Source organism: Thamnophis sirtalis, unplaced genomic scaffold (assembly GCF_051295495.1).
Source record: "Thamnophis sirtalis isolate CommonGarterSnake01/CBP01778 unplaced genomic scaffold, rThaSir2_p1.2 scaffold_5, whole genome shotgun sequence".
Lineage (NCBI taxonomy): Eukaryota > Metazoa > Chordata > Lepidosauria > Squamata > Natricidae > Thamnophis > Thamnophis sirtalis.
This window is the reverse complement of record NW_028261385.1, coordinates 115,480,533-115,503,224: the sequence shown is the minus strand read 5'-3', so window position 1 is coordinate 115,503,224 and position 22,692 is coordinate 115,480,533. Positions and strand designations below refer to the sequence as shown.

The 22,692-nt window shown below is 39.0% G+C and overlaps 1 protein-coding gene across 1 annotated transcript; it reads left to right on the top strand.

The window, feature by feature from the left end:
• Nucleotides 1-714: 714 nt before the first annotated feature.
• On the top strand, nt 715-16,999 carry LOC106545383 (formimidoyltransferase-cyclodeaminase). The gene is made up of 14 exons (XM_014061916.2): nt 715-831; nt 1,904-2,087; nt 3,150-3,278; nt 4,113-4,201; nt 5,718-5,897; nt 6,059-6,196; nt 9,263-9,394; nt 10,166-10,227; nt 11,064-11,193; nt 13,273-13,434; nt 13,686-13,729; nt 14,794-14,932; nt 15,104-15,199; nt 16,485-16,999. Exons 1-14 carry the CDS (start codon nt 778-780, stop codon nt 16,569-16,571), a joined length of 1,626 nt encoding a protein of 541 aa, XP_013917391.2. The 5' UTR covers nt 715-777; the 3' UTR covers nt 16,572-16,999.
• The last annotated feature ends 5,693 nt before the right edge of the window (nt 17,000-22,692 follow it).

Sequence of the window (22,692 nt, the reverse complement as noted above, 5' to 3'; positions counted from 1 at the left end):
GACATTGGAATGCTATTACATCTTTTCTCCTTCACAGGGTTGGTTTGGTAAGGGAGCCCTAGGTTTAAGACTATCCTTACTTACAGAAACCCATTGGGTTATTTTTGCCCACTCATTCTCTCTCAGTCCAGTTTACGTCATAGGGTTGTTATGGAGGGAGTGCTATGATCACCACATTGAGAATTAATAAAAAAGTGAGTTGAGTGTGTTCTAGAGAGCAAAATCTGAACTTGGCAGAAATGAGTGGGGGTCAAGGGACTAGGCAAAGCTTAGCTCTTAGAAGCTACATATCCTTCTAGGCCAGTGTTTCTCAACCTTGGCAACTTGAAGATGTCTGGACTTCAACTCCCAGAATTCCCCAGCCAGCGAATAGAAAAATCTATTCTATTCATAACTTTGATGGGGATAAAGATCCTTTTGGTCAAGCAGAAAAAATAAAAATTCTATTTATCTCCATTCAATTTTTTACAGAGCAGCATGAATGTATATTTTCAACAATACTCTGCTTTTAAATGCAGCTGCAGCTGCTGAACCACAACATTGATGAACAGGGCTAGGGCTAATTTTTTAAAAAAAATAAAGGTCAGTCCAAAGTGCTAACAAAATTCTTTGTAGCTGGTGTACCTTGGTTAATGAGAAACAATGAGGATTGAGAAATCCCGTTAGATACAAGCTATAAAGACTCAGATTCTACTTTACTTTCACTTTAAAGCAAAAAAGCAGAGGAAAAATACATCCAGGATTCTCTAAAACAAGGATAAGCTTCCAACTAGAATAATGTCAAAGTTAGTGGAATGTGTTCCCAATTTTTCTGAAGGAAACAATAAAAAGGTAAGTTCTACATAATTTTCTTTCTAAGGAAACCTGTTGTGTTGCTGTGTAAAGCACTAAACAATTATGAAATTCATTTTATAAGAGACTTTTATAATCCTGAGCTTTTTGAATTAAACTATAAAGTGTAAGAAAAATGATCTTGACAGAGTTATAGAGGAAGGCAAAAGACAGTGAAGCATTTTAAATATCCAAAATAACCAGATAACATTTGAAAGTGACTCAGCAGACACCTTCCTAATTCAATGAATTCTAAGAAGGAGGCTGCAACACAACACACTCACACTTCCAAGATTTTATTACTACAATCAATCACAATAAAATGTAGTTTGGATCTTCCTGTGAAGTTGATTTCCTGCTCTGGTTCATCTAGCAGAGCTGACAGAAGCATACCTATCATCTCTATACAATCAAATACTCTTGGAAATGTTTTACAAGTCACCAAAAATAGGCCTTTTACATCTATGGACACAGATATCTGTGCAACAAGATTTTAAATTACCATATGTTAATAACTTGCATATACTAACTGCTAGTAAACTAGCAAGTGAGTGAGGGATAACTGCTGGTAGTAAGTAAAGGCTAATTGCTTGTAAACTGCCAAGGAAACAGACTTTGGGAGGTGTGAAGCATCCTCTTCCTACAAAGTAACTATGAAAAAGACCATGAGGTGAGATTATAGTTTTGTTTTTTATGTGGCATAAATATTTATTTATATATTTTTCACTTAAACAGAACACATAAACAGAAACCATGGAAGAGATACCAAACTAAGCAATCAGTGTTCTGCATAAGAAGCAGTTTCATTCACTAGATTAAGAACTGTTGTCTTTTGTAAGAGTTCCTCAACTTGATTAATTTACTCTTGAATGGAGTCCTAATCAGGGGATTCTACTATAATTGTTTGAAGTAATAGGGGAAAGTTCATTCCTAAATTCTTCGGGGCAAAACGAATTAGACTAATTGTAAGAACATGGAAATCTAGTTCCCAATTAAGACAAGTGATTGGAGTTTACTGAGGTATATCAACATGTGCTTCCTTTCCAAGCTCTCTGTCTCTTCTCTGCTACAGGTGATAGATGAGATTAGCAAGGCCATCTCTCAAACAAAGGGTTGCCGCCTCTTGGATGTGGATGCAGGCCCTTCCACTAATCGGACTGTTTACACCTTTGTTGGAAATCCAGAGGATGTTGTCCTGGGTGCACTGAATGCAGCTAAAATTGCTTTTCAGCTTATTGACATGGCAAAACATAAAGGTAATCAGAGGAGACAAATTATGAGAGTCAATGTAGGAGCAAAAGGTTCTGTGATATAGGGCTGCAGCCTATGTTTAGTGTTGCAACAACTCTGATCAGATGTTTCAGTATGAAAGTTCTCTGGGTCCTGACCTTTTAGACAATGCCATATGGGGGACCAGTGATCGAACCTTTGGAGCCCAATCTCAAATCCACTGCTCATACAGGAATCTTGAATAGCCTTGATGAATCCCATGAAAATATTGTAAAACTAAAATTATACAGATTGCTACTTGGAGGCTTTGTAATAAGATAAATATAAGATTACCCAAGCAAACACTTCCATCCTCCTTTATACAATGTGTTTTTATATTTTTGGGAAGATTGGAAAGTGCCACACTTACAAATATTGACCAAAAGATGGATTTACAGGTGTAAAGGGCATTTGGATTTGTGTGATTAGACAATGAGACTGACCACCTCTGCTTGGCATATGAATATGACAGACACCAATGCATAAATATAGAAATTTATATCATCTTCAATTTGGCCAAATCTTGCCTCAAAGGGGCTCTGTTAAATTTCAGAAGAAAGATATCCATACTTTGCTTCTTTCAGTAAGACTGTACGGCCCTGAATTTGTGACATGCTACGTGTTGCCTGGAACCAATGTTTCTGAAAGCAAAACACAAACATTAATCAGTTATTTTCCCCACACCTGGCAGTGATCCTCAATGTTAACTTAGTCCTTTGGTAGAGTTCAGGGGTCCCGAACCCCTGGTCTGTGGCCTGTTAGGAACCGGGCCATGCAAGTGGTGAGCAAGCAAGTGAAGCTTCATTTGTGCATGTGCGGGATCTAAATTACGTGCAAAACTACCAATACCCCGGTCCATGGATAAGTTGTCTTCCATGAAACCGGTCCCTGGTTCTAGAAAGGTTGGGGACCACTAGTATAGTTTATTCAATATTTCCCAACAAATGAAAACAAAACATACTGTATATTTAATCTGTTTTATGACTACTTATTCCTGATATCCTTTCTGATTTTGTTATACATTTTTAATTTTTGGCTTTTGTATACAGGTGAACATCCCCGAATGGGAGCACTGGATGTTTGCCCATTTATTCCTGTGAGGAATGTTACCATGGAAGAGTGCATTTGTTCTGCTAATCTCTTTGGAAAATGCTTAGCAGATGAACTGCATGTGCCTGGTGAGCCTGTCATGGAAAAATAAGCTGGGTCCGAAAGACTGCAGTGACTAATCAATTTCAGTTTAAAATTCTGTTTGAATCTAGTCCCAAAGAAGATCTGTGATCTTCTTGCTCAGTGACAACATGCCTACCAAATTTGAGTAAAAGTGTTGATACATTCTATGCAGACCTGTTGAGGAAGTCTCTTACTCTGCTGCGATAAAGTTCTGAACAGACTGTTAAATATTATTTCCTTTTCCTATATGAGCAATAATTTAGTGCTCAGTTTTATTCTGAAGCTGTCAGTATTCCAATGCTGGAGAACACTAAATGTGAAGCCAGAAGATGGCGCTAGAGTTCTACTACTACATCCATTATAGGCAAGCACTGGGAAATCAACCAAAGAAGGACATTCCAATTTATCCCCCCCCCCCCACACTTCATTTCAGTTCACCAATTCCGTTTCAGTAAAGCAATCCTGTTTTCCCATAGGTAAAATTATTTTAATTTTCATCTCTAAATCTTCTCCAGGCAAGGCCTAGCAGATGGAACCCCTGACTTTTTTTTTTTTTAGCTTTGCTCTAAATTATGATATGGGGTTGTGGATAGAAGCCCAGGAAAAGCAAATGGCAGGTATAAAAATGATAAAAAAGGAATAGGCTCCTGAGAGAAAAGAAGGCCCTCAATATCTCAACTGGGCTATCAAAGCCTAAAACTAACACTAATTATGCAGCACAGGTTTGTACAGCTACTAGGCTTCCTATCCATTCTTTTGATGTACCATTAATTTCTTGCAAACCGGGCTCTTTAGATTTCAAAATGATAACCGTCAGTGAATTTAGCCTTTATTTGCAGTGTACCTATATGGTGAAGCAGCTCTGAATGAGAGCAGAAGATCTTTGCCTGCTCTCCGAGCAGGGGAATATGAAGCCCTGCCTGAGAAAGTAAGATAACAATAGTATTTTTAACATTAGCTATACCAGGGGTGTCAAATTTGATTTCATTGAGGGCCGCATCAGGGTTGTGGTTGACCTTGGGGGGCTGGGGGGCATGGCTGGGGTGGGCTGGTCATTCATGTTGGGGGGAGCCTGTGGGGGCCTGCTGGGGGGGATACATTGTCTCTAGCGGAGGAAGGCAAGACCAGGGCGAGTGCTAAACCCTTGTCCATCAGAGGAGCCTTGAGGTCCCGCTCAGGCCATATGGAGGACCCCTGGATGGCGGCACCTGCCCAGAGCCGTGGCCATTGGAGGGCAAGTGCCCATCCTTGCCCACAAACGCCCATGGCACAGGGACCCCACAGCCCAGCCCAACCCTACTTCCACAAGGGGGTGCCTGGCTACACTTACCTCCTCAAGGCTGCCGCTGCTACTGTGCTTGCTCTCCTTGTCCAGGTTGGTCATGGTTTGTGCAGGAGGGTAAAATGTGTGGGTCAGAGGGAGGCCCATTGCCTCTCCTTGCAAGGAGACCCAGCTTTGTAACCAAAGCATCTTCATCTATAGGATGGGAGACCACCAAGAAAGGAGGGGGCAGGGGAATGGCGAAAGAGCAACAGGGCTACTGGTGGCAAAGTGCTAAGGAAGGACTTCCCTCAGACTGTCCCTCCCTCTCATAATCTCCTCCCTTCCTCTCTCCCTCCCTCCTTCCTTTCCTTCTCATTCCCATCTTCCTTCCCGCCTTCCTTCTTTCCCTTTCCTCCTTCCCCTCTTCCCCTCCTCTTTCCTTCTCCTCCTCTTCCCCCACCCTTACTCCTCCTATCCCTACCCTTTTCCCTCCCTTCTTTATTTCCTCCATCCCTTGCTTTTCCCCTTTTCTTCTTTTTAATTCCCTCTTCATTCTCCTTGAAGATTTTTAAAAATAGAAATATATCAATATTTTCAGACACCCCTTTAACATTCCTACAATAAACATAGTTCACTTTACATTATATTTCCATTATTTCCAATTTTAGCCGTATTACTTTTCTTCTCATATTTTCCAATTTCTAGTTTTTAACATATACAAATAATATAATTTTCCCTTCGCTTTAAAAATAAACAATTTATTATTTCTTTTCCATCTGTTTTCCATTAACAATATCAGTCTTCAAATTTCAAATTTTATATAATCATAATTATTTAACAGCTTTAAAATTATTAATATAATTCCCATATATTCTAGTTAAAATATATTTTACCTTATTTTTGATATTCCTTTCTACTGGGTCATATCATTCCACTATTCTCCTCTTTCTAAGTTTTTTTGTTCTTTTTCTTTTTTTTATGTGTCTTATATCTTTTCTTCTGTATCTTCCCTCTCATTCTTCGAAGATTATTGATGCAATATATTGTTGTCATCCATAGAACAATTGTCTTTTCTGATTTTGAAATCACTTCAATGTCAAATCATTCCAGCAAATTATAAAATTTGGCAAAGAGCATGTTCATAGTATTAAAGTAAAAACATTCTTTACTTCCTCTCAAGCTAAAAAAGGCAGAATGGAGTCCCGATTTTGGTCCTGCAACCTTTGTTCCAAGATGGGGAGCCACTGTAACAGGAGCACGAAAATTCCTCGTTGCATACAACATCAACTTGCTGTGCACAAAGGAACTAGCACATCGGATCGCACTTAACATTCGGGAGCAGGGCCGTAGTAAGAACCAGGTACTCTAGGGAAGGTTGGCTTGTAGATCTTCCTATTCTGCACTCCAATAAAGTCTCAAAACAAGTCAAGGCAGTCATCAGATTTGGTCAACAAATTGGAATCTAGTACAAAAGGCTGAACTTGTTTGCTTTTCAGAGTCTTCTCTGTTTCTCACTTACAGCCTGGGCGGTTAAAACAGGTGCAAGGCATAGGATGGTATCTGGATGAGGAAAACATTGCTCAAGTCTCTACAAATCTGTTGGATTTTGAAACCACTCCTCTTCATGTGGTCTATGAAGAAGTTTGCAAGGATGCCAAGGTGAGTGGCACAAAGATGATCAATTAAATGGACCTGAGATTGGGGTGAAGTGGAGCAAAATGCACTGGGCTTGGGGCTTCCTCTCTGAAATTCCCCCTGAAGCTCTTTTATTCATTTCTACATAACTGCCAACCTTTCAAGGTAATCCAGAGCAGGAAACCAAAATCATGGATAGTAATACTATTTTTTATTGTGAGGTTACCACAACAAAATTTGGCTAGTTTGAAAGCATTTATCCCTCCCCCCAATTAAGTTTATTTAAGGAAATTCAAAATTACAATAGATATCCAAAATTGCATATAACCCTGCTTCAAAGTTAGGACCATTGCAATGCCACTGCAATTATTTGCCCTTACAACTGACCACAGAGATGTTACAATGTTTCCCACCTCCCCCCCGCCCACCATGACTTTGCAGTGCTTAGGCCTCCTCCCTACATGCCCATAGCACTTACCTTTTGAAGTTCTCTGCTGGACCTGATGTTGGGGAAGGAGGGCAGAACATGTAGCCCTGGGCTGTGTGGACGTGACAGCCATTTTATCCTACTTTCTTGTGGGACAAAATGGTGATCACCAGACAAATTGTTATCAGGGTTCCAGGTAACGGCCCATATGAAATAAAAACTCCAAGGCAGGGCTCCTCAAGTATAATTTATTAGGCATGTCATATTGGCACAGCTGGTGAAAACCTGACTCTGAAGTTCCCCAGGTTTTCTCCACCCAGTTCAAATCCAATGTTCTCCCCCCCATCACTCATAACCATCACATGCCCCAATCAGTCGCTCTCTCCATCCCAAATGCCTCCCATCCATGTCCCTCCAAGTGCTGGTGAGAGTGTCCTTGGTTCCCAGAAGAATAATGTTACTTTGGCTACGTATTCCCCCAGGTAGCTCTACTCCTGTCAGGCATGCCTCCTTCAATATCCAAGAAAGAAAAACCTCAACTCCATGTTAATAGAGATAAAGTACATTTGTAGATATGAAGTGAAAGCAGCTAAAAGGAAAGCAAGATCTGAGCCAGAAAGGCGGGAACATATACATATCAAACGTTTACCCAGCACCCTCCTCCCAATTCCCCAACCCAGTGTCCAATCTGCAACTCCCTAAGGTGTCATGTGAGGTGCATCTTCAAACAGCCTCATCAAGTTGGTATGTGAGATGGTTGGCCTTGACCAAGTCCAAACATCAGCCACCAGCATGCGCAGAAGATGGTGAGAACAAGACTCTTCCAGTACAATATTATTCCCTTCCCCAATACCGTGCCCCCCCCGGTTCCTATGGCAGCCGATAGTAAGCAAGCGTAGCAAAGCAGCCATAAGCAAGTAACCAAATCAGAGGCTGACATCTGGCTCTCCTTCAGAAAGAGATAGCATCCCTGCAGGAAAAGAGAGGGGGGGAAACAATACAAAATAACAGCATATACAGCTATTATAAAATCAAGGCTTATCAAGATACCTGATGTAGAACTTCTGTAAAAGTCTGGGAGCTCTAACATGAGATTTGTCAACTCATTCAACCTGGGAAGGGGGAAAATGTTTCCAGGAGACCAAATACTGAATGCGACCCCTATGTTTTCTGTAGTCCAAGATTTCTTTAACTTCAAAATGTTGCTCTCCCTCAGTAAGAAAAGGGACCGGAGGTGAAGGTTGAGGCGGACAAAAGGAAGGAGTATGCTCTGGTTTTCAACAGGTTCACATGAAACACAGGATAAATTCTGGTTGATAGAGCATGGAGATTCTCAAGGGGGATGGTGACTCTCAGCTTTTTGTTCCGCGGGGTGCTTGCTTGACCGATGGTGGTCTGGAAGGTTGTGTCAGTTTCTGCCCCAGGCTGCTTTGGCCATGGCTGCCATAAGCCTTGTCTTGGCGGTCTTGGGCATGCAGGTTGGCCCTTCGGTTGCTTGAGTGCTGCAGGGAATTTGCTTCTGCAGACCCTGGTGATGTGCCCCTTTTGTTCGCAGCGCTGGCAGATGGCATCCCGGAAACGGCAGGCAGATTGCTGGTGGTTGCCTCCACAGCCGACGCAAAAAGCAAAATGTGTTTCAAATTTCTGTGGCAATTCTGTACGGTCAGTGTAGATGCGGTAGATTTCGTCCTTGCTATGTGAGGCCTCTGGCTCTGTAGTCTCGTGATGCACTTCTGCAGTTTTGTGCACACTCTTAGGGCTGCTCTGCCTCTTTTCCGTCAACTTGGTCAAAGATTCGGTAGCCCTGGCTTCGTCCAGGGCAATTTGTAGAGTGAGGTTTGTCTTGGCGAGCAACCTACTCTATAAACTAATGTCCTGAACATCACAAATGATTCCGTCCAGCAATAGTTCATCTAAGTCCCTGAATTCGCAGTAGGCTGCAGCCTTCCGAAGTTGATCATTTTTCCTTCTTTCTGGTTGTGGAGATTGAATTCATGCCTCCGCACGTATTTAGATGGTTTGGGAGTGTAGTGTGTCCACAGCATCTGTTGTAGGACCAACCAAGTGACTGACTATATTGGTGTTGGTTCAGACAAGTCTTTGGTGGTCTCGAATACGTCTGGTCCCTAGTAGCTCAGGAACATTGCTTTTTTCCGGCCTTCGGACAGGCCTAAAAGGTTGTTGGCTTCGAGGAAGCATTTGAACCTCATCATATACGAGTCTCAGTGCTTGGTGGCTGGGTCGTACAGAGCTAGTAGGGCGTGCGTAGTCATCTTGTCTTTCAAGCGGATTTGAATTTGCCGCTTTAAGATGGCTGCTTGATGCCATGCTTTGCTCCGGTCTGGATTGACTTGCTGGATTGTATTTGCTCTTTTTGGTGCCTAGTTGCCTTCCAATCGCACCTTCATTACCAGTGTTAGATAGGGTGAATGGATGAGGCAGACTCAGGCTTCAGCAACAAACAGCTCTTTATTAAGTGACAACTATGTACAATCCAGCAAAGACTCTGTCTGGCAGTAACCCTTTTATACTCTTTTATATTTTATCGACCAATCACATTCAAGTATTGTTCCCGCCGGAACAGAGGACCTGAGTGGAAACTACCATACTGTCTGTAAGTATGTAACAGTAACCATCTATAAAATATCTGGTTTTATTTCTAGGATCTCAATCTGCCAGTAGTAGGATCTCAGCTAGTGGGACTGATTCCTAAAAAGGCCATGTTAGATGCAGCAGAATTTTATATCAAGAAAGAAAATCTCTTCATCCTTGAGGAGGAACATAAAATTAGACTGGTAACTTTTGATATCTTGGTTTTATATAACAGAAAAGTTTTTAAAAACCTCATGTATCCTATAAAATGCATTAAGTTGGATGTTCATTATCTTTTCAAAAATAATTCAAACTGCAGTGTATGGTTTTCCTTTCATTTCTCATGACAGATATTTCTAAGTTCTTAGTTTGAAGATAGTTTTATTCCTTTGTTATCACCTAACATACTTTTCTAGAGAATGGGATCCTGCACTGCGGTAAATCACAATGTGGGTTGTTTAGTTTTATCATGTTGTGTAAATCTAGTCAACTCTGATTTATCTAGTATGGGTATCGGCAACCCAGAGCTCCGGAGCCACATGTGGCTTTTTGACCCCTCTCCTGCAGCTCCCTGCTGACCCGGTTGTGTGCCATGCTCTCCACCATGAGCCATTGGCCGAACCCGGCCGTGGCCGAACACAACCTGGCTAATATGAAGGCTGGCAAGGTGGGAATGTGATCTGGGAGAAAGGTATACCAGAAAGGGGGACAGGTCCACAGCTGAGGAGTGAACACAAGCTGCTGCGGCGGCTTCCCTGAAAATGACCCTCCTCCTTCTCACGCAAGGCGTGATTGCGCATGCAGCGAACCAGCAGTAATGCCGGCAGCAGCCCACCCCTGTATTGTTCAAGTATCTGTCCTGATGGTGGTTTACTCAGTGCAATGTAAACTTAAAAATAAGGAACAGAAGACCTTCATTTGTTTCAAATGCCAATTTCTATTTAATAATATGAATTTGTATCTTTGAATCTCAGGTAATTAATCGATTAGGCTTGGATTCTTTGACTCCATTCAGTCCTAAGGAGCGCATAATTGAGTATGGATATTTTCATTTTCTCACAGATGTATGGTGATAGTGTATGTCTGAAGACTTTGGCTGGATGGGTGATATATGGATTACTAATATATTGAAGTCATATTATGTGTCCTTAGCATGTTTTTTATCCATTTATATTGAATATAGATAGGTCTTAACCTATGGAGCCACAGATAAAAGTGCAATTTGCAGAAACAAACATTGTCTTTAGTTCTTAACTTTTTCAGAAATCAAGTTTCCGAAAAGCATGTTGTGTATTTTAAGCACAAATTTAAAGAAGCAAATCATTTCATTTCCAGTTTATCATTATGCAAATGTTACTGTTAATATTTAATTAAATAATTACCGGTACTTAATTTAATTAAGTACTATTAATTCACATAACACTATGATCCCAAGAGATCTGCTTTTGCTTGGGAAACTCAAAACCATATTCCAAGTGAGCAATTTTTAAAAACATTTTTCTGGCTCAAATAACGTCTTGTTACTTTGGATCATTTCCTCATCCAAAAGTCTGTATTCCTATATTCGGCAGAGAGATGTCTGAGTACACTCCTTTCTTGACTTCACTTTGTTTTTAAGGAGCATTTTATAGTACCAACAGAAGAGAATATTTGCACATCAGGGTTGAACTGTGGGATCCGTGGTGTTAACTTAGTGGTTTTCTTGCAGTCATTTCTTTGCCAGACTAGGTGCATCAATGATGTTACCTAGTCTGATAATGAAATATCTGCAAGAAAATCCCCAAACTCAGAGAACACCAAGGACCACACAGCATTTTATACTTTGTGATTAAAAAAGTGATTTTTTTTTCAAATGCTTTTTCCCTTCGGAAGGGACATGGTGGAGGATGACAGAGAAAAAGACTGTCTGGTGTCTTTGTCTCTTCACACCTTTGTGCAGAAAGTTGGTGCAAGATCAGCTGCTCCTGGAGGAGGATCAGTATCAGCAGCAATATCATCTCTGGTATGTAGCTACTTCAATATCCCATTTTAAAACTATTATCCTAAACAGTGATTCCACACAGGACTTCTCCTGTAATGCTGATATACAGTAATGCTGAGCTCAGCCAGCAAGATTTAAAATTTGAAAATAAATTGTTCTCTGCCAATGCAGACTGCAAACTTTTCCTGTTTTTGATAATATCTGGAAATACTTATTCTGTATTTTTGGTTGAATGTAGGTAAAAGGTTCCTTCTTGATCTGCCAGCCAAATGACATTAAAATCAGCACCTGAGGAATTTTTTTTCCTCAGGAAGAGTATGAACCACAGATACACACATTTCAGAAATTAATTCAATCAATTATACTGTAATTATGTTTATGCTCTTCCTTCAGCTTTTCTTTACTCTACAGATCTGTGAAGGTAATAATAAAGTTACTTCTTCATCATCATTTTAACTGTGAACTGTTGTTAAATGCTGCAGTCGCTAAATGAGAACTACAGGTAGTTCAAAATAATACGGATATCCAAAAATATTAATTAATGTCTCAAAATCAGATTGTTATGTGCAATGACTTCTTTCCAGGACATCACTACATCACAGTTTTAGGACATTATGTTTTAATTGTTATTTTTCAACTGTACATTCATTTCTTTTCCATACAAAGCTATGAGGTTCAGTAAATCTCATATATATGATAAGCTGTAAATTTAAAATTTACTGAAATATGTCAAATGGGGAGAATTTCAATTCCAATTTACAACAATGTCAAGAAAATTTTATTTGGAGCAGAATAAAACTTTGTACAAGTTTCAAAAAAGAAATGTGGCCTTGCTCTTCCAAATTTTAAACTGTATTCTAGAACAAGCTGTTTGACAGCAGAATGTTACTATTGGAAGGAACTGGGATCCATACGGTACAGGGTAGGGGTGAGTTCTGGCCAGCGTTACTGCCAGTTTGCTTATGCATGCACTTTGCGTGTGCGCATGCATGCACAATTCAACAGAAATTGTTCTGCGCATTTGCAGAACTAAAAAAAAAGATGGTGGTGGCAACAGCTTGGAGACGTGTCCAGCCTGGGTTGCTGCCAGATCTGCGATCCAGGCCGGCATATCACTACCAGTTGTACGGGTAGCGGAACGAACCGGAACGAACCGATAGGAACCCACCTCTGGTACAGGGAAACAAAAGAGGAACACAACCTGAAAAGCAAATTATAAAATAAAGCTTGGCAAAAATGCAGAACTCTTCACAGAAAATAATGCCCAATAAATCTACCATTAGCCTTTTGTGAGAATACTTTTCATGTTGAAGAAAAGTATAATTGCATGTGCAAACATGGAATAGAGTAAAGACAAAGGAAGAATTTGATGTACCTACAAATTGCTGGAAGAATAAAATCTGACCTCAGAAATGAGAGACATTAAGAAAATGAAAGAATTTGAAATCCTTATTGAAAATGAAGATCACCTACTGTATATACAGTATAACCTAATTAGTTCTGTTACGGGGACAGAACAAATGAAAGCATTTATGTTAAATTGGATGCAAAACTTCAAAGACTTTGTCTCAATACAACAATGGGAAGTCTTATTGAAACAACTATGATTTGAGAGAAAATTGGTGTAAATTTTTTTACAGATAGTATACAACTCCGTCAATAATGGCCAAAGCAATCAAATTATGTGGTAATCAGTGCTGGAAATGCCACAAGACCGAAGAAAAAATCTGCTATATATGGCGGACATGCAAAGCTTTGGAAAGACACAGCACTATTCAGCAAATGTCAGAATCAGGGGTGGGTTGAGGGTGCAAGAGGGTTCAGGGTTTGGGGAAGGTGTCCAGAGTGAACAAGTGTTAGATAAGGAGATCTCTCCCTCCCTCCCTCCCTCCCTCCCTCCCTCCCTCTCTCTCTCTTCCTCTCTTATCCTATCCTTCTCCCTCTCCCCTGCAAGCAATTTTTCTCCCCAGTATTTTGGTGTAACATAAAAAGTCCCTGCTGCCTGGTGATTGGTGAAATTAGGAAAGTGTAGACATCTTACTTCCCCCCTCCCCTCCTGTGTGACAAAGGCATTTCAGAACATCAGGTCTCTCCTTCTAGGGAGCAGCACTTGGTTGCATGGTGGGATTAATGACATATGGAAAGCGTCAATTTGAGGACCTGGACCCAATTATGAGGCAACTCGTACCCCCGTTTCATCAGGCCATGAATCAGCTAATTGCTATAGTAGACAGGGACTCCTTGGCATTCAGCAGCTACATGGTGAGTGAAGTGTTCATACTTTCAGCTACTCTGTATTTTGTGCATCTTGTATCTTTGGTTAGGAAGAATGTGGGATAGTGTTGGTTTTTTTTTTTTTGCTTTCTGCTTGATGAAGACTGTATTTTTGAGCAAAAGGTGGAATGCATATGAAAGGTAAGGTGAAAATAAGTTTGGGAATCTATCTTAGAGCCTCACCCTCCATGCCTGTTCCCTAGAATAATAGCCTAAGTATGTCTTTGTGTTCTCTACAGGATGCTATGAAACTTCCTAAGCAGACCCATGAGGAGAAAGAGAGGTATTACTGGGCCTTTTGTTCACTTGAAACTACAGTACTTGCTATACAGTACTTTGGACTAATGTTGTGATCTCCTGTGTTCTAGTCTGGGGCCTCAACCATTACACCAAACTGGCTCCCATGTCCCATGCAGGACTATGCAAATTCTCTTAGCAAAGAAGAACTGATAGCTTAGCTTCATATGTTGCAAAGAGAATAGTAATATTCCTACTTTGCAAGATAAAGATGTTTTTAAACAATGAAGAGAAAAGAAGGAAAACCTTATGGAGCTGAGCCAGTGAGGAGCTCTTGCTTCACACAGGGGAGAAATAGTCACTGAAAGATGTAATGGCTGAATGGATTATGAGTTTCTTGACACAAGGATGGCTCAGACTACCGTTGCATTAATTGCACAATTATAAAAGAAAAGAAACCAAGTAGAAAATATATCAGACCTTCAGCCCAGGAGGAGACAGTTGGATAGGACAATGACAAGGAGCTGGAGCCAAGGGGGACAGGTGAGGTTCTCTAGCCAATCAAAACTTAGGCTGTTATTAGAATGGAATAGAGTGCTGGAGACCATCCGCTCTGAAGGACTTTAGAGCTTTGATTGGAAAACAGCCTTTTTGAAGTGAAGCTGGAGAAACAGCTGTGGATGTATTTCAATGGGCCGGGCGGAGAAAGAGGATGAAATCATCCATTTCTGCACCAAGAAAGTGGTAGGTGGCCTGCCCTGGTGGTAGCCCAGCAAAAAATATGGATCTGCCCTGTTAAACTGGGGGTCGGGGGGGGGGGGAAGAGACTTCAGCTGACTGAACATCTTTGGCAGGTAGAGTGAACCTGGGTCTATTATTACATTACACTTTCCTTAGATGGTGAGCAATCTCCCCCCCCCCTCTTTGTATTGAATACATTTACATTTTAAAAAGAGTAAAAGAACATGGTAAAAGTAGTCTGGTAGTTCTTAATCAGTTTTTATTGCAAGATAGATACTCTTATGGCTGCTTCTTTTGGGTTTCCTTGGGATGGGATTGTCCTCCTAGAACCTAGATATATTTCATTGTTTTCTTATTCCCTGTCTGCAGGCGTACAGCAGCCATGCAGCTAGGCCTGAAGAATGCTGTTGATGTTCCTTTCTCCTTGGCAGAAAAAGTTAACTCTTTATGGCCTTTTTTGAAAGAAATGGCACAGCATGGAAACATAGCCTGCAAATCAGATATCCAGGTATTTGTGCTGCCCAGTCTGAGGACAGAACTGATCTTCAGTTGTGCAACTAATTATTTCATTGAGCTGAACTCTTGCCACAAATTGGTTGAAGCCATAGTTGACTGCATGAAGTTGGTAGGTTCCATTCCCCCTGGTCACCAGCATTTCTTCTCCTGTTACTGATTTTAGGTGGCAGCTAAAGCTTTAGAAGCAGGTGTCTTTGGGGCCTATTTCAATGTCATCACCAACTTGAAAGATATATCAGATGAAGATTTCACACAACAGGTAGGAATTGTTCACATTTGCTTAGAACTATGGACAATTTAGCATTAGTTTGTATCCTTAAAAAAGGCTGAAACAGCTCTTCAGCTATGTTAAGATTGGTTGAGATTATTTGAATGATTCTGTTTGGTGTGAGTTGGATTGGAGGGCTGGTGACTCCCTTGCTAAACTCTATTTTTTTTTACATTTTTCTCTAAGATAAGAGATACTTAACAGAAGGTGTGTCCCAGAAGGTTTAGATCAGGGATGTCAAACTCACCTCGTCATGGCGGCATCATGTTACATATTGTGACATTTCCCCCCTTCACTAAACCAGGTGTGGGTGTGGCCAGCGTGTGACACATCTGGCCCGTGGACTGTGAGTTTGACAGCCCTGACTTAGATGATGGCATTCTTTAAGTCAAGGGTTTCAGCCACAGTTTCACAGTTAAGGAAAGTCTAACAGACATTGTCCCCTCTCTCAATCTTAGTTTGAGTTCATGCCTTAGAACTTATCTTTAACTGTGCCTTACTTACTTCAAGTATGGTAGGGAATGAATGATGACCACAATGACTCAAGAAATTCACTAAATGTCCCCCCTCATGATCAAGACCTCACTTCCCTTAAAGCACTGTTTCTCTACTTTGGCAGCTTTAAGATGTGTGGACTTCAACTTCCACAATTCTTCAACCAGCATTCCTAGCTGAGGCACTCTGGGAGTTGAAGTCCACATATCTTAAAGTTGCCAAAATTGGGAAGTAGTGCCTTAGACTAGAGCTACTTGTCAGGGATTTGCCAATTTTAGCTGGTCTTTTGAGTCAAAATAGTTTTATAAGGAAAAGCTACCACCTCACCTTGTTATTGTCTCATATCTCCTTCCTCATCCTCCCCCATTTTTTTCTGCCTTTTATTTTGCTTTATTGCTTCACGCTAATTGGCTACTCTTGAGATCTACATGCTGTGTTAAGTCACATTTTATGCACGGTAATCACTATGTAGCTGACCTACATTCCATTCTGAGAATCTGATCTCCTTTGTTTATTTTACTATACTTATGTATTGATATATTTATGCTATAGTTTTTGGAAAATCATATAGTATTACACAGTTAGAAATCAATCCAGGAAAAAATCCTTTCCTTACTGTATCTGGCAACTGAGTTGCAGCATCCTCACATAATGTGTCCAAATAGGATAATTTGAGCCTCACTGTGCAAAATACCACTTCTTCATGATTAATTCAGGACCAAAGTAAGTAATTCTTTGCCTCCCTCCCTCTCCCTCCCTCACTCCCCCCTCTCTCTTGCAGATGCACAAGAATATTTCTTACTTCTTGGAGGAAGCCCAAAAGAATACAACAGTTATCCTAGATCATCTGGACAAGCGGGCAACATGAAATATTGTATCTACAACCAATTTGTTTAAACATAAAATTCTTATCTATAGTACTGTTCAGCTACATTCAGACAGATTTGACACTTTTGAGAAAAAGAAAAAAAAATAACTTACTTTCTATCCTATACATGGATGAATTTTGTTACAAATTCAAAGGTTTTCTGGTGTAACTAAAAGGGACCTCCTTTTGCTGCCTGTTATCCCATCCTAATAATCATGATAGCAACATGAAGCAAGTTTTCAGTGACCCATCAATGTTCAAAAGTCTTGTGTAGAAAGCTTTAAATCTACAAAATATGAGCAATGTAGCATATCATTTCAGCTATCATGCCAAATATTAGATTGTTAGATTAAGCAAAGTTACTGAAAGGATAATCCTTTGGTTTATTATTTGAATGACAAATGTATCTTGAGTGGAATTTTGTAAAGTGGAAATAAGTCATGTTGTCCTCAATAAACACTGGCTATGAGGAGGGTTTTTTGTGTCCTAATTCATGCATCAATGGTTAGATATATATATACTGCTGTGGCATTATGATTATGGAAAGAGTTATTGCATTTATTCTTATTCTGATTACCTGGTCTCATGATACTTTCTCTTTTATATGTATATTCTTTCATAATTCTATAAAGAATTGCTTGTGCAGTAATATTTCAGCTGACTAATGTTACCTGACATTATTTGGAGGCCCTTGTTTCCCAAAAGTTGGAATGGACAATCTAAGCCTTTGTACATGGACAAAACAAGCCCCATGCTCTTCCACGGAGAACCAGCAGGAAAAGACTCTTCGCGAGCTGGTATGAGACTTCCATCTCCAGTGGGAGAGGTGAGGAGGGCAGGGGCTGCGTCTGAGGGCATTAGCAGCGTCAACTCTCCCATCATGGAATGGAAGTAGGCTTGTCTGCTTCTTTTTTGTGTGTCTCAGGCTGCAAAATATTTTGGGGCTGCTCTGGAGAGGCAACTTCAGCTGTCTCTCATAATCTCCCCCAGCAACCATTTTACTTGTTTTCCATCTTGATATGGAAATAAATATACATTGTGTTGATCAAGCGCTTGTAATCAAACAATTTTTTTCATTACTCAAATTTTGTCAATGAGTGGCCTTTTCACTAGGCTCAAATATTTTTCCCCATAATAAATAAATTGGCATGCTGTACTACCTATTGTATATAACTCTCTTTTTTTGTATTTATATTTTATTGTTTATATATAAAATACAAAGATAAGTAGAAATGGGAAATTAGGGTAAGGAAAAAGAGAGGAGAAAAGAAAATGGGAGGTACAAGGGGAAAAAAAGGCATCGACTTCTGATTCTTTTTAGCATAGTACAAGATAAAAACACTCCAGCCACAACTTTTTGCTTTTACACATTAATATATATATATATATATAATATACAAATCTTTCCGATCAACAAAATCGGTCAAATTTTCATTTTTTTCATCACAAGCATAAAATCCAGAGATGATATACAAATGAAAAATGTACTTAAATATATTCTCCTCTTTGAATAAAACTTATATATCTCTTTTTAAAAAAACAATTTTATTGAATGTTTTAATCTTCAAAAACAGATAGAAAACACCATAAAAACAAACAAAACACAAAACATACATAACAATATAAAGTAATTATACAGCCTTCTGTATCAGCTTTCCTGTTTAGCTTTTATAATTCTCCATTCTGCATTGCCTTCCTATTGCTTTAAACTTGTCCTATAATATAACAACAATAGTGCTAACACATTGCCTCCATTGTTGATAGCCAGATTGGAATTTTCACATAATGGGATTTTTTATTTTTCCCCAGACCTTAAACAGGGCACCCCTTACTATGTGTCTCTGGAAGTAGAAATGTATTCTTTCCCTCCCAGAGGAAGCCATGCCAGCCTAGTTGGAGATCATGGCCTTCTAGCATAATAATTCTTTTATTTTTTAGTTGAACCCAGTCTTTGAGCCATGTCAGGGCTGCCGCCTGATAATAAAGTTCCCAGTCTGGGAGGCCAAAGCCCCCTTTGTTTCTACTATCTTGTAGAAGTCTGTATTTAATACACGTTTTTTCCCCTGACCAGATACATTTGGATACCATTTTATTTAGTTGTTCAAAAAATGTTTTCTGTAATTTAATCAATATTGTTTGGAAAAGATAAAGTAGTTTAGCAATAACAATAGCAGTTAGACTTATATACCGCTTCATAGGGCTTTCAGCCCTCTCTAAGCAGTTTACAGAGTCAGCATATTGCCCCCAACAACAATCCGTGTCCTCATTTTACCCACCTCAGAAGGATGGAAGGTTGAGTCAACCCTGAGCCAGTGAGATTTGAACAGCTGAGCTGCAGAACTGCAGTCAGCTGAAGTAGCCTGCAGTGCTGCATTTAACCACTGCGCCACCTCGGCTATAGTTTGGGTAATACATTCATTTTAATTGTTGAGATTCTGCCAATTAGTGATATCTGCAGTTTAGTCCAATTATCCAAATCTTTTTGTATTTGTCGTAGCAATTTATTTTAGTTATCTTATTTTATTGTAATACATTTTGCCAATAACCATATTCTCAAATATTTAATATTCCTGGCCCTCAAAATTCCAAATTTCTCCTCCAGTTACTCATTTTGTCTTTTGGTTAAATTCTTAGTTAATATTTTAGTTTTCTCTATTTATTTTAAACCCTGCCACTTTACCGAATTGGTTTATGTGTTCTAATAATATTAGTCCAGTTTCTAGGGTTTCCTCTATGATAAATGCTAGATCGTCCGCAAAGGCCTGCACTTTGTATTCCTGTATTCTAATTTTCAATCCCTTTATGTCCTTGTTCTGTCTAATTTTTAACATCAATGTCTCTATTGAGAGGATAAATAACAGGGGATATAGAGGGCATCCCTGTCTTACCCCTTTGGTTATGCTGAAACTTTCTGTTGCTTCCCCATTTAGTATTATTTTTGCCCTCTGAATATTGCTCTGATCATCCCGATAAATTTATCTCCAAAGTTCATTACCGTTAGTTGATGTATAAGAAAATCCCAATTCAGGTTATCAAATGCTTTTTGTGCATCAATAAATATCAATGCTGCTTGTTTTCCTGAGTGTATCTTGTAGTATTCTATTATCGTTCGTATATTGTTTTTTATGTGTCGGATAGAAATCCATTTTGATCTGGGTGTATGATTCTTTTTAATATATTTTTAATTCTTTCCACAATTATTGTCATAAATATTTTATAATCAGCATTTAGCAACGAGATTGGCCTATAATTTTGGATCTTTTGTTTTTCAGTGTTATCTTTGGGAATTAATGTTATTAGTGTCTCCGTCCAGGATTTTGGTGTCTTAGCTTGTTCTAGTACTTCATTATAAATTTCTAATAATATGTTCTCTAATGGTTTTTGCAATTCTTTATAAAATTCTGCTGGAATTCCATCCGGGCCCAGGGTTTTGTTATTTTTTTGTTTTTGGATTGCCCTAGCCTCGTTATTCTCTCATTTAGTGTTTCCTTTGTTGTTTCTGATAAGGTTGGGAGATTCCTCTTCTGTAGGTATCTTTTAATATCCTCCTCTTCTATTTTCTCTCGGCTATACAGTGTCTGAAAGTATCTTACTGCTATGCTTTCCCCCCTTCCTTTTGTAGTGTATCACCCCTTCTTCATCCTCTAGTTGCTGTATTAATTTCTTTTCTTTTTCTTTTTTTAGTTTATAGGCTAGCCATCTCCCTGGTTTGTTGGCATTTTCGAAATAATTTTCTCTACTTGATCTAATTTTCTGGGCCACTTCTTCTTGTGTAATTAAATTTAATCTATGTTTAATTATTTCTTTTTCTTCTTTAACTTCCTGGTTTTGAGGTTCTTTCTGGATTTTATATTCTAATTTCCCCAGTTTCTCCTGGAGCTCTGTATAACATTTCTTTTTATCTTTGTTTCTTCTTATTGTATATGCTATCATAATACCATGCATATAGGCTTTGGTTGTATCCCACAGGTTTTGGATGGTTGTCTGTTCATTCCAGTTTTCCTTTAGGAAAAATGCTAATTCTTTTTCCACATATTGAACATAGTTTTCTTCTTTCACAACCCTCTGATTCATGGTCCATCTCTTTTTCTTTGTTGCCTCTCCTTTCCATTTGATTGTTAATGAGTTATGGTCTGCCCACATGTTCAGTGTTATTTCTACTTCTTCTACATCCTTCTTCCTTTCTGGGTCCATCTATACCATATCAATCCTGGACCATGAATTATGGGGGTTTGAAAAGAATGTGTATTGACTCTTCTGTGGGTTGATTTCTCTCCAGACATCTTTTAGATTTAATTCTCAGGCCATTTCAAAGAATGCATTTGGTAGTGTTCTCCTTTCATAATTTTTTTAATCTGCTTTATAGTCTTTCTTTGGGTCTACCACCGCATTGAAATCCCATAATAAACATATGTTGTCCAGTTTCAGTTCTGCAATCCACTTTTGTAATTTATTGTAGTATTCTTTCTGGTTTGTGTTCGGTGCATATATGACTGCAATTAGTACTCTTTTTTGTTTTATTGATACTTCAATTAATAATATTCTTCCCTCTTCATCTGGGTATATCTGTTTAGGTTTTAGCCAATCTTTTATATATACCGCAATTCCTCTTTTCTTTGTTTCGGCTAAGGCCAGATGTAATTTCCCTAACTTCGAAGATTCCAGGATACTACCATTTCCTTTTTTAATATGAACTTCCTGTAGGCATGTGATGTCCATGTTTTGTTTTTGGAGTTTAGAAATTGTTTGTCTTCTTTGAATAGGTGAATTTAGTCCATTTATATTGACTGATACTAATTTCACTTCTTCCTCCATCCTGTTACTTGTTTGTCGCCTTTGTTCCTCTACTTGGTTTTGTTTCCCTTTGGTTTCCTGTCCTCACTCCTTCTCTTTCTTGAAATTCTGTATCAGTCTTCTCTCTCACTTCTTGGTCTAATCCTTTTTTCCCGTCTGCTGCTCCTCTTGGCTTTTGGTTTCCAACTCCTCTCTGCTATCTGATTCTCCCTCTATGTAATGTTCATAGAATTCCTGGGCTTTTTCTATGGTGTCAATCCTTATTTTCTTATTTTGCCAGGATATTAACATGCCTTCCTGTATCAACCAGCGGAACATTATTTTATATTTTATCAGTTGTGCAGAGAGAAATTGGTAGTTCCTTCTTTGCTCTCTGATTCTCTTTGGTATCTGTTTGAGAGTTATGACTTCTTCTCCTTTATAGACCAACAGTTCATCCCTCGTTCTTTTATAGATTTCATCTCTGACAACTTTTTTTGCAAATCTTATATGTATTTCATGGGGCAACCTATGTCTTCATGCATAATTAGTATGCACTCTGTAGATTTCATCACTATTATTCCTCAGTTCACTTTTGTCCATTTGCAATTGGTCAGCTAGAAGATGAGTTTTGGTAGGCCCTCATCTTTTGTCTCTATTATGTTCTGAAATCTTAGATAGAAAGAGGATCTTTCTAACTTTAAATGGACTATTGCCTCCTCAAGTTCTCTGTTGGCTGCTGTCAGTCTTTCTTCTGTTGCTTCCAATTTCTTTTCAGTTCGTTCTGTCCTTGCTTCTACCAGTTTTATTTTCTGCTCATTTTTGGCTATTGTTTCCTGTATCTTCCCCATTCTATCATCCAACTTCTTTATATCATCTTTCACTTCCCCTAGATCACCTTTCATTTCCTTGTGATTTTTGTTTATTGATTCTTGTATTTTTATCAAAAATTCCGGAATCATGTTTAAAGAAGCTTCTAGGCTTTATAAGGTTGTTGCAGATCCTGGTTTTTCACTGCTGGGCATGTCTGTTAACTTTTGTCCTGCTGGAAAAGCTATCATTGGCAGCATTTTCTTTACAGTTTTGGTAGCTGTGGATGTGTTTGCCATCTTTAGCTTTTGGAAAAAATTATTCCACAATACCATAAGTTTTCAGTCTTTCACTCTAGGTCTTTCCTTAGTCACTATCCCTTCTCTTCTCTCCTTTTTTTAATCTGATAGTTAACAATGGTAATGTAGTATAGATCACTGATTAAATCCAATCCTTAATATCAATTTTCTGTAAACAATTATATAGACAGTTATATATGTAAATCACAATGATAAATTATTATATTTGTAGTTAATTT

Coding starts and splice junctions, on each gene's coding strand:
- LOC106545383 (XM_014061916.2), top strand. CDS start 778: ATGTCAAAGTTAGTGGAATGTGTTCCCAATTTTTCTGAAGGAAACAAT. Junction 4,202..5,717: donor ATGAAGCCCTGCCTGAGAAA/GTAAGATAACAA, acceptor CTTCCTCTCAAG/CTAAAAAAGGCAGAATGGAG. Junction 11,194..13,272: donor CAGCAGCAATATCATCTCTG/GTATGTAGCTAC, acceptor CTCTCCTTCTAG/GGAGCAGCACTTGGTTGCAT.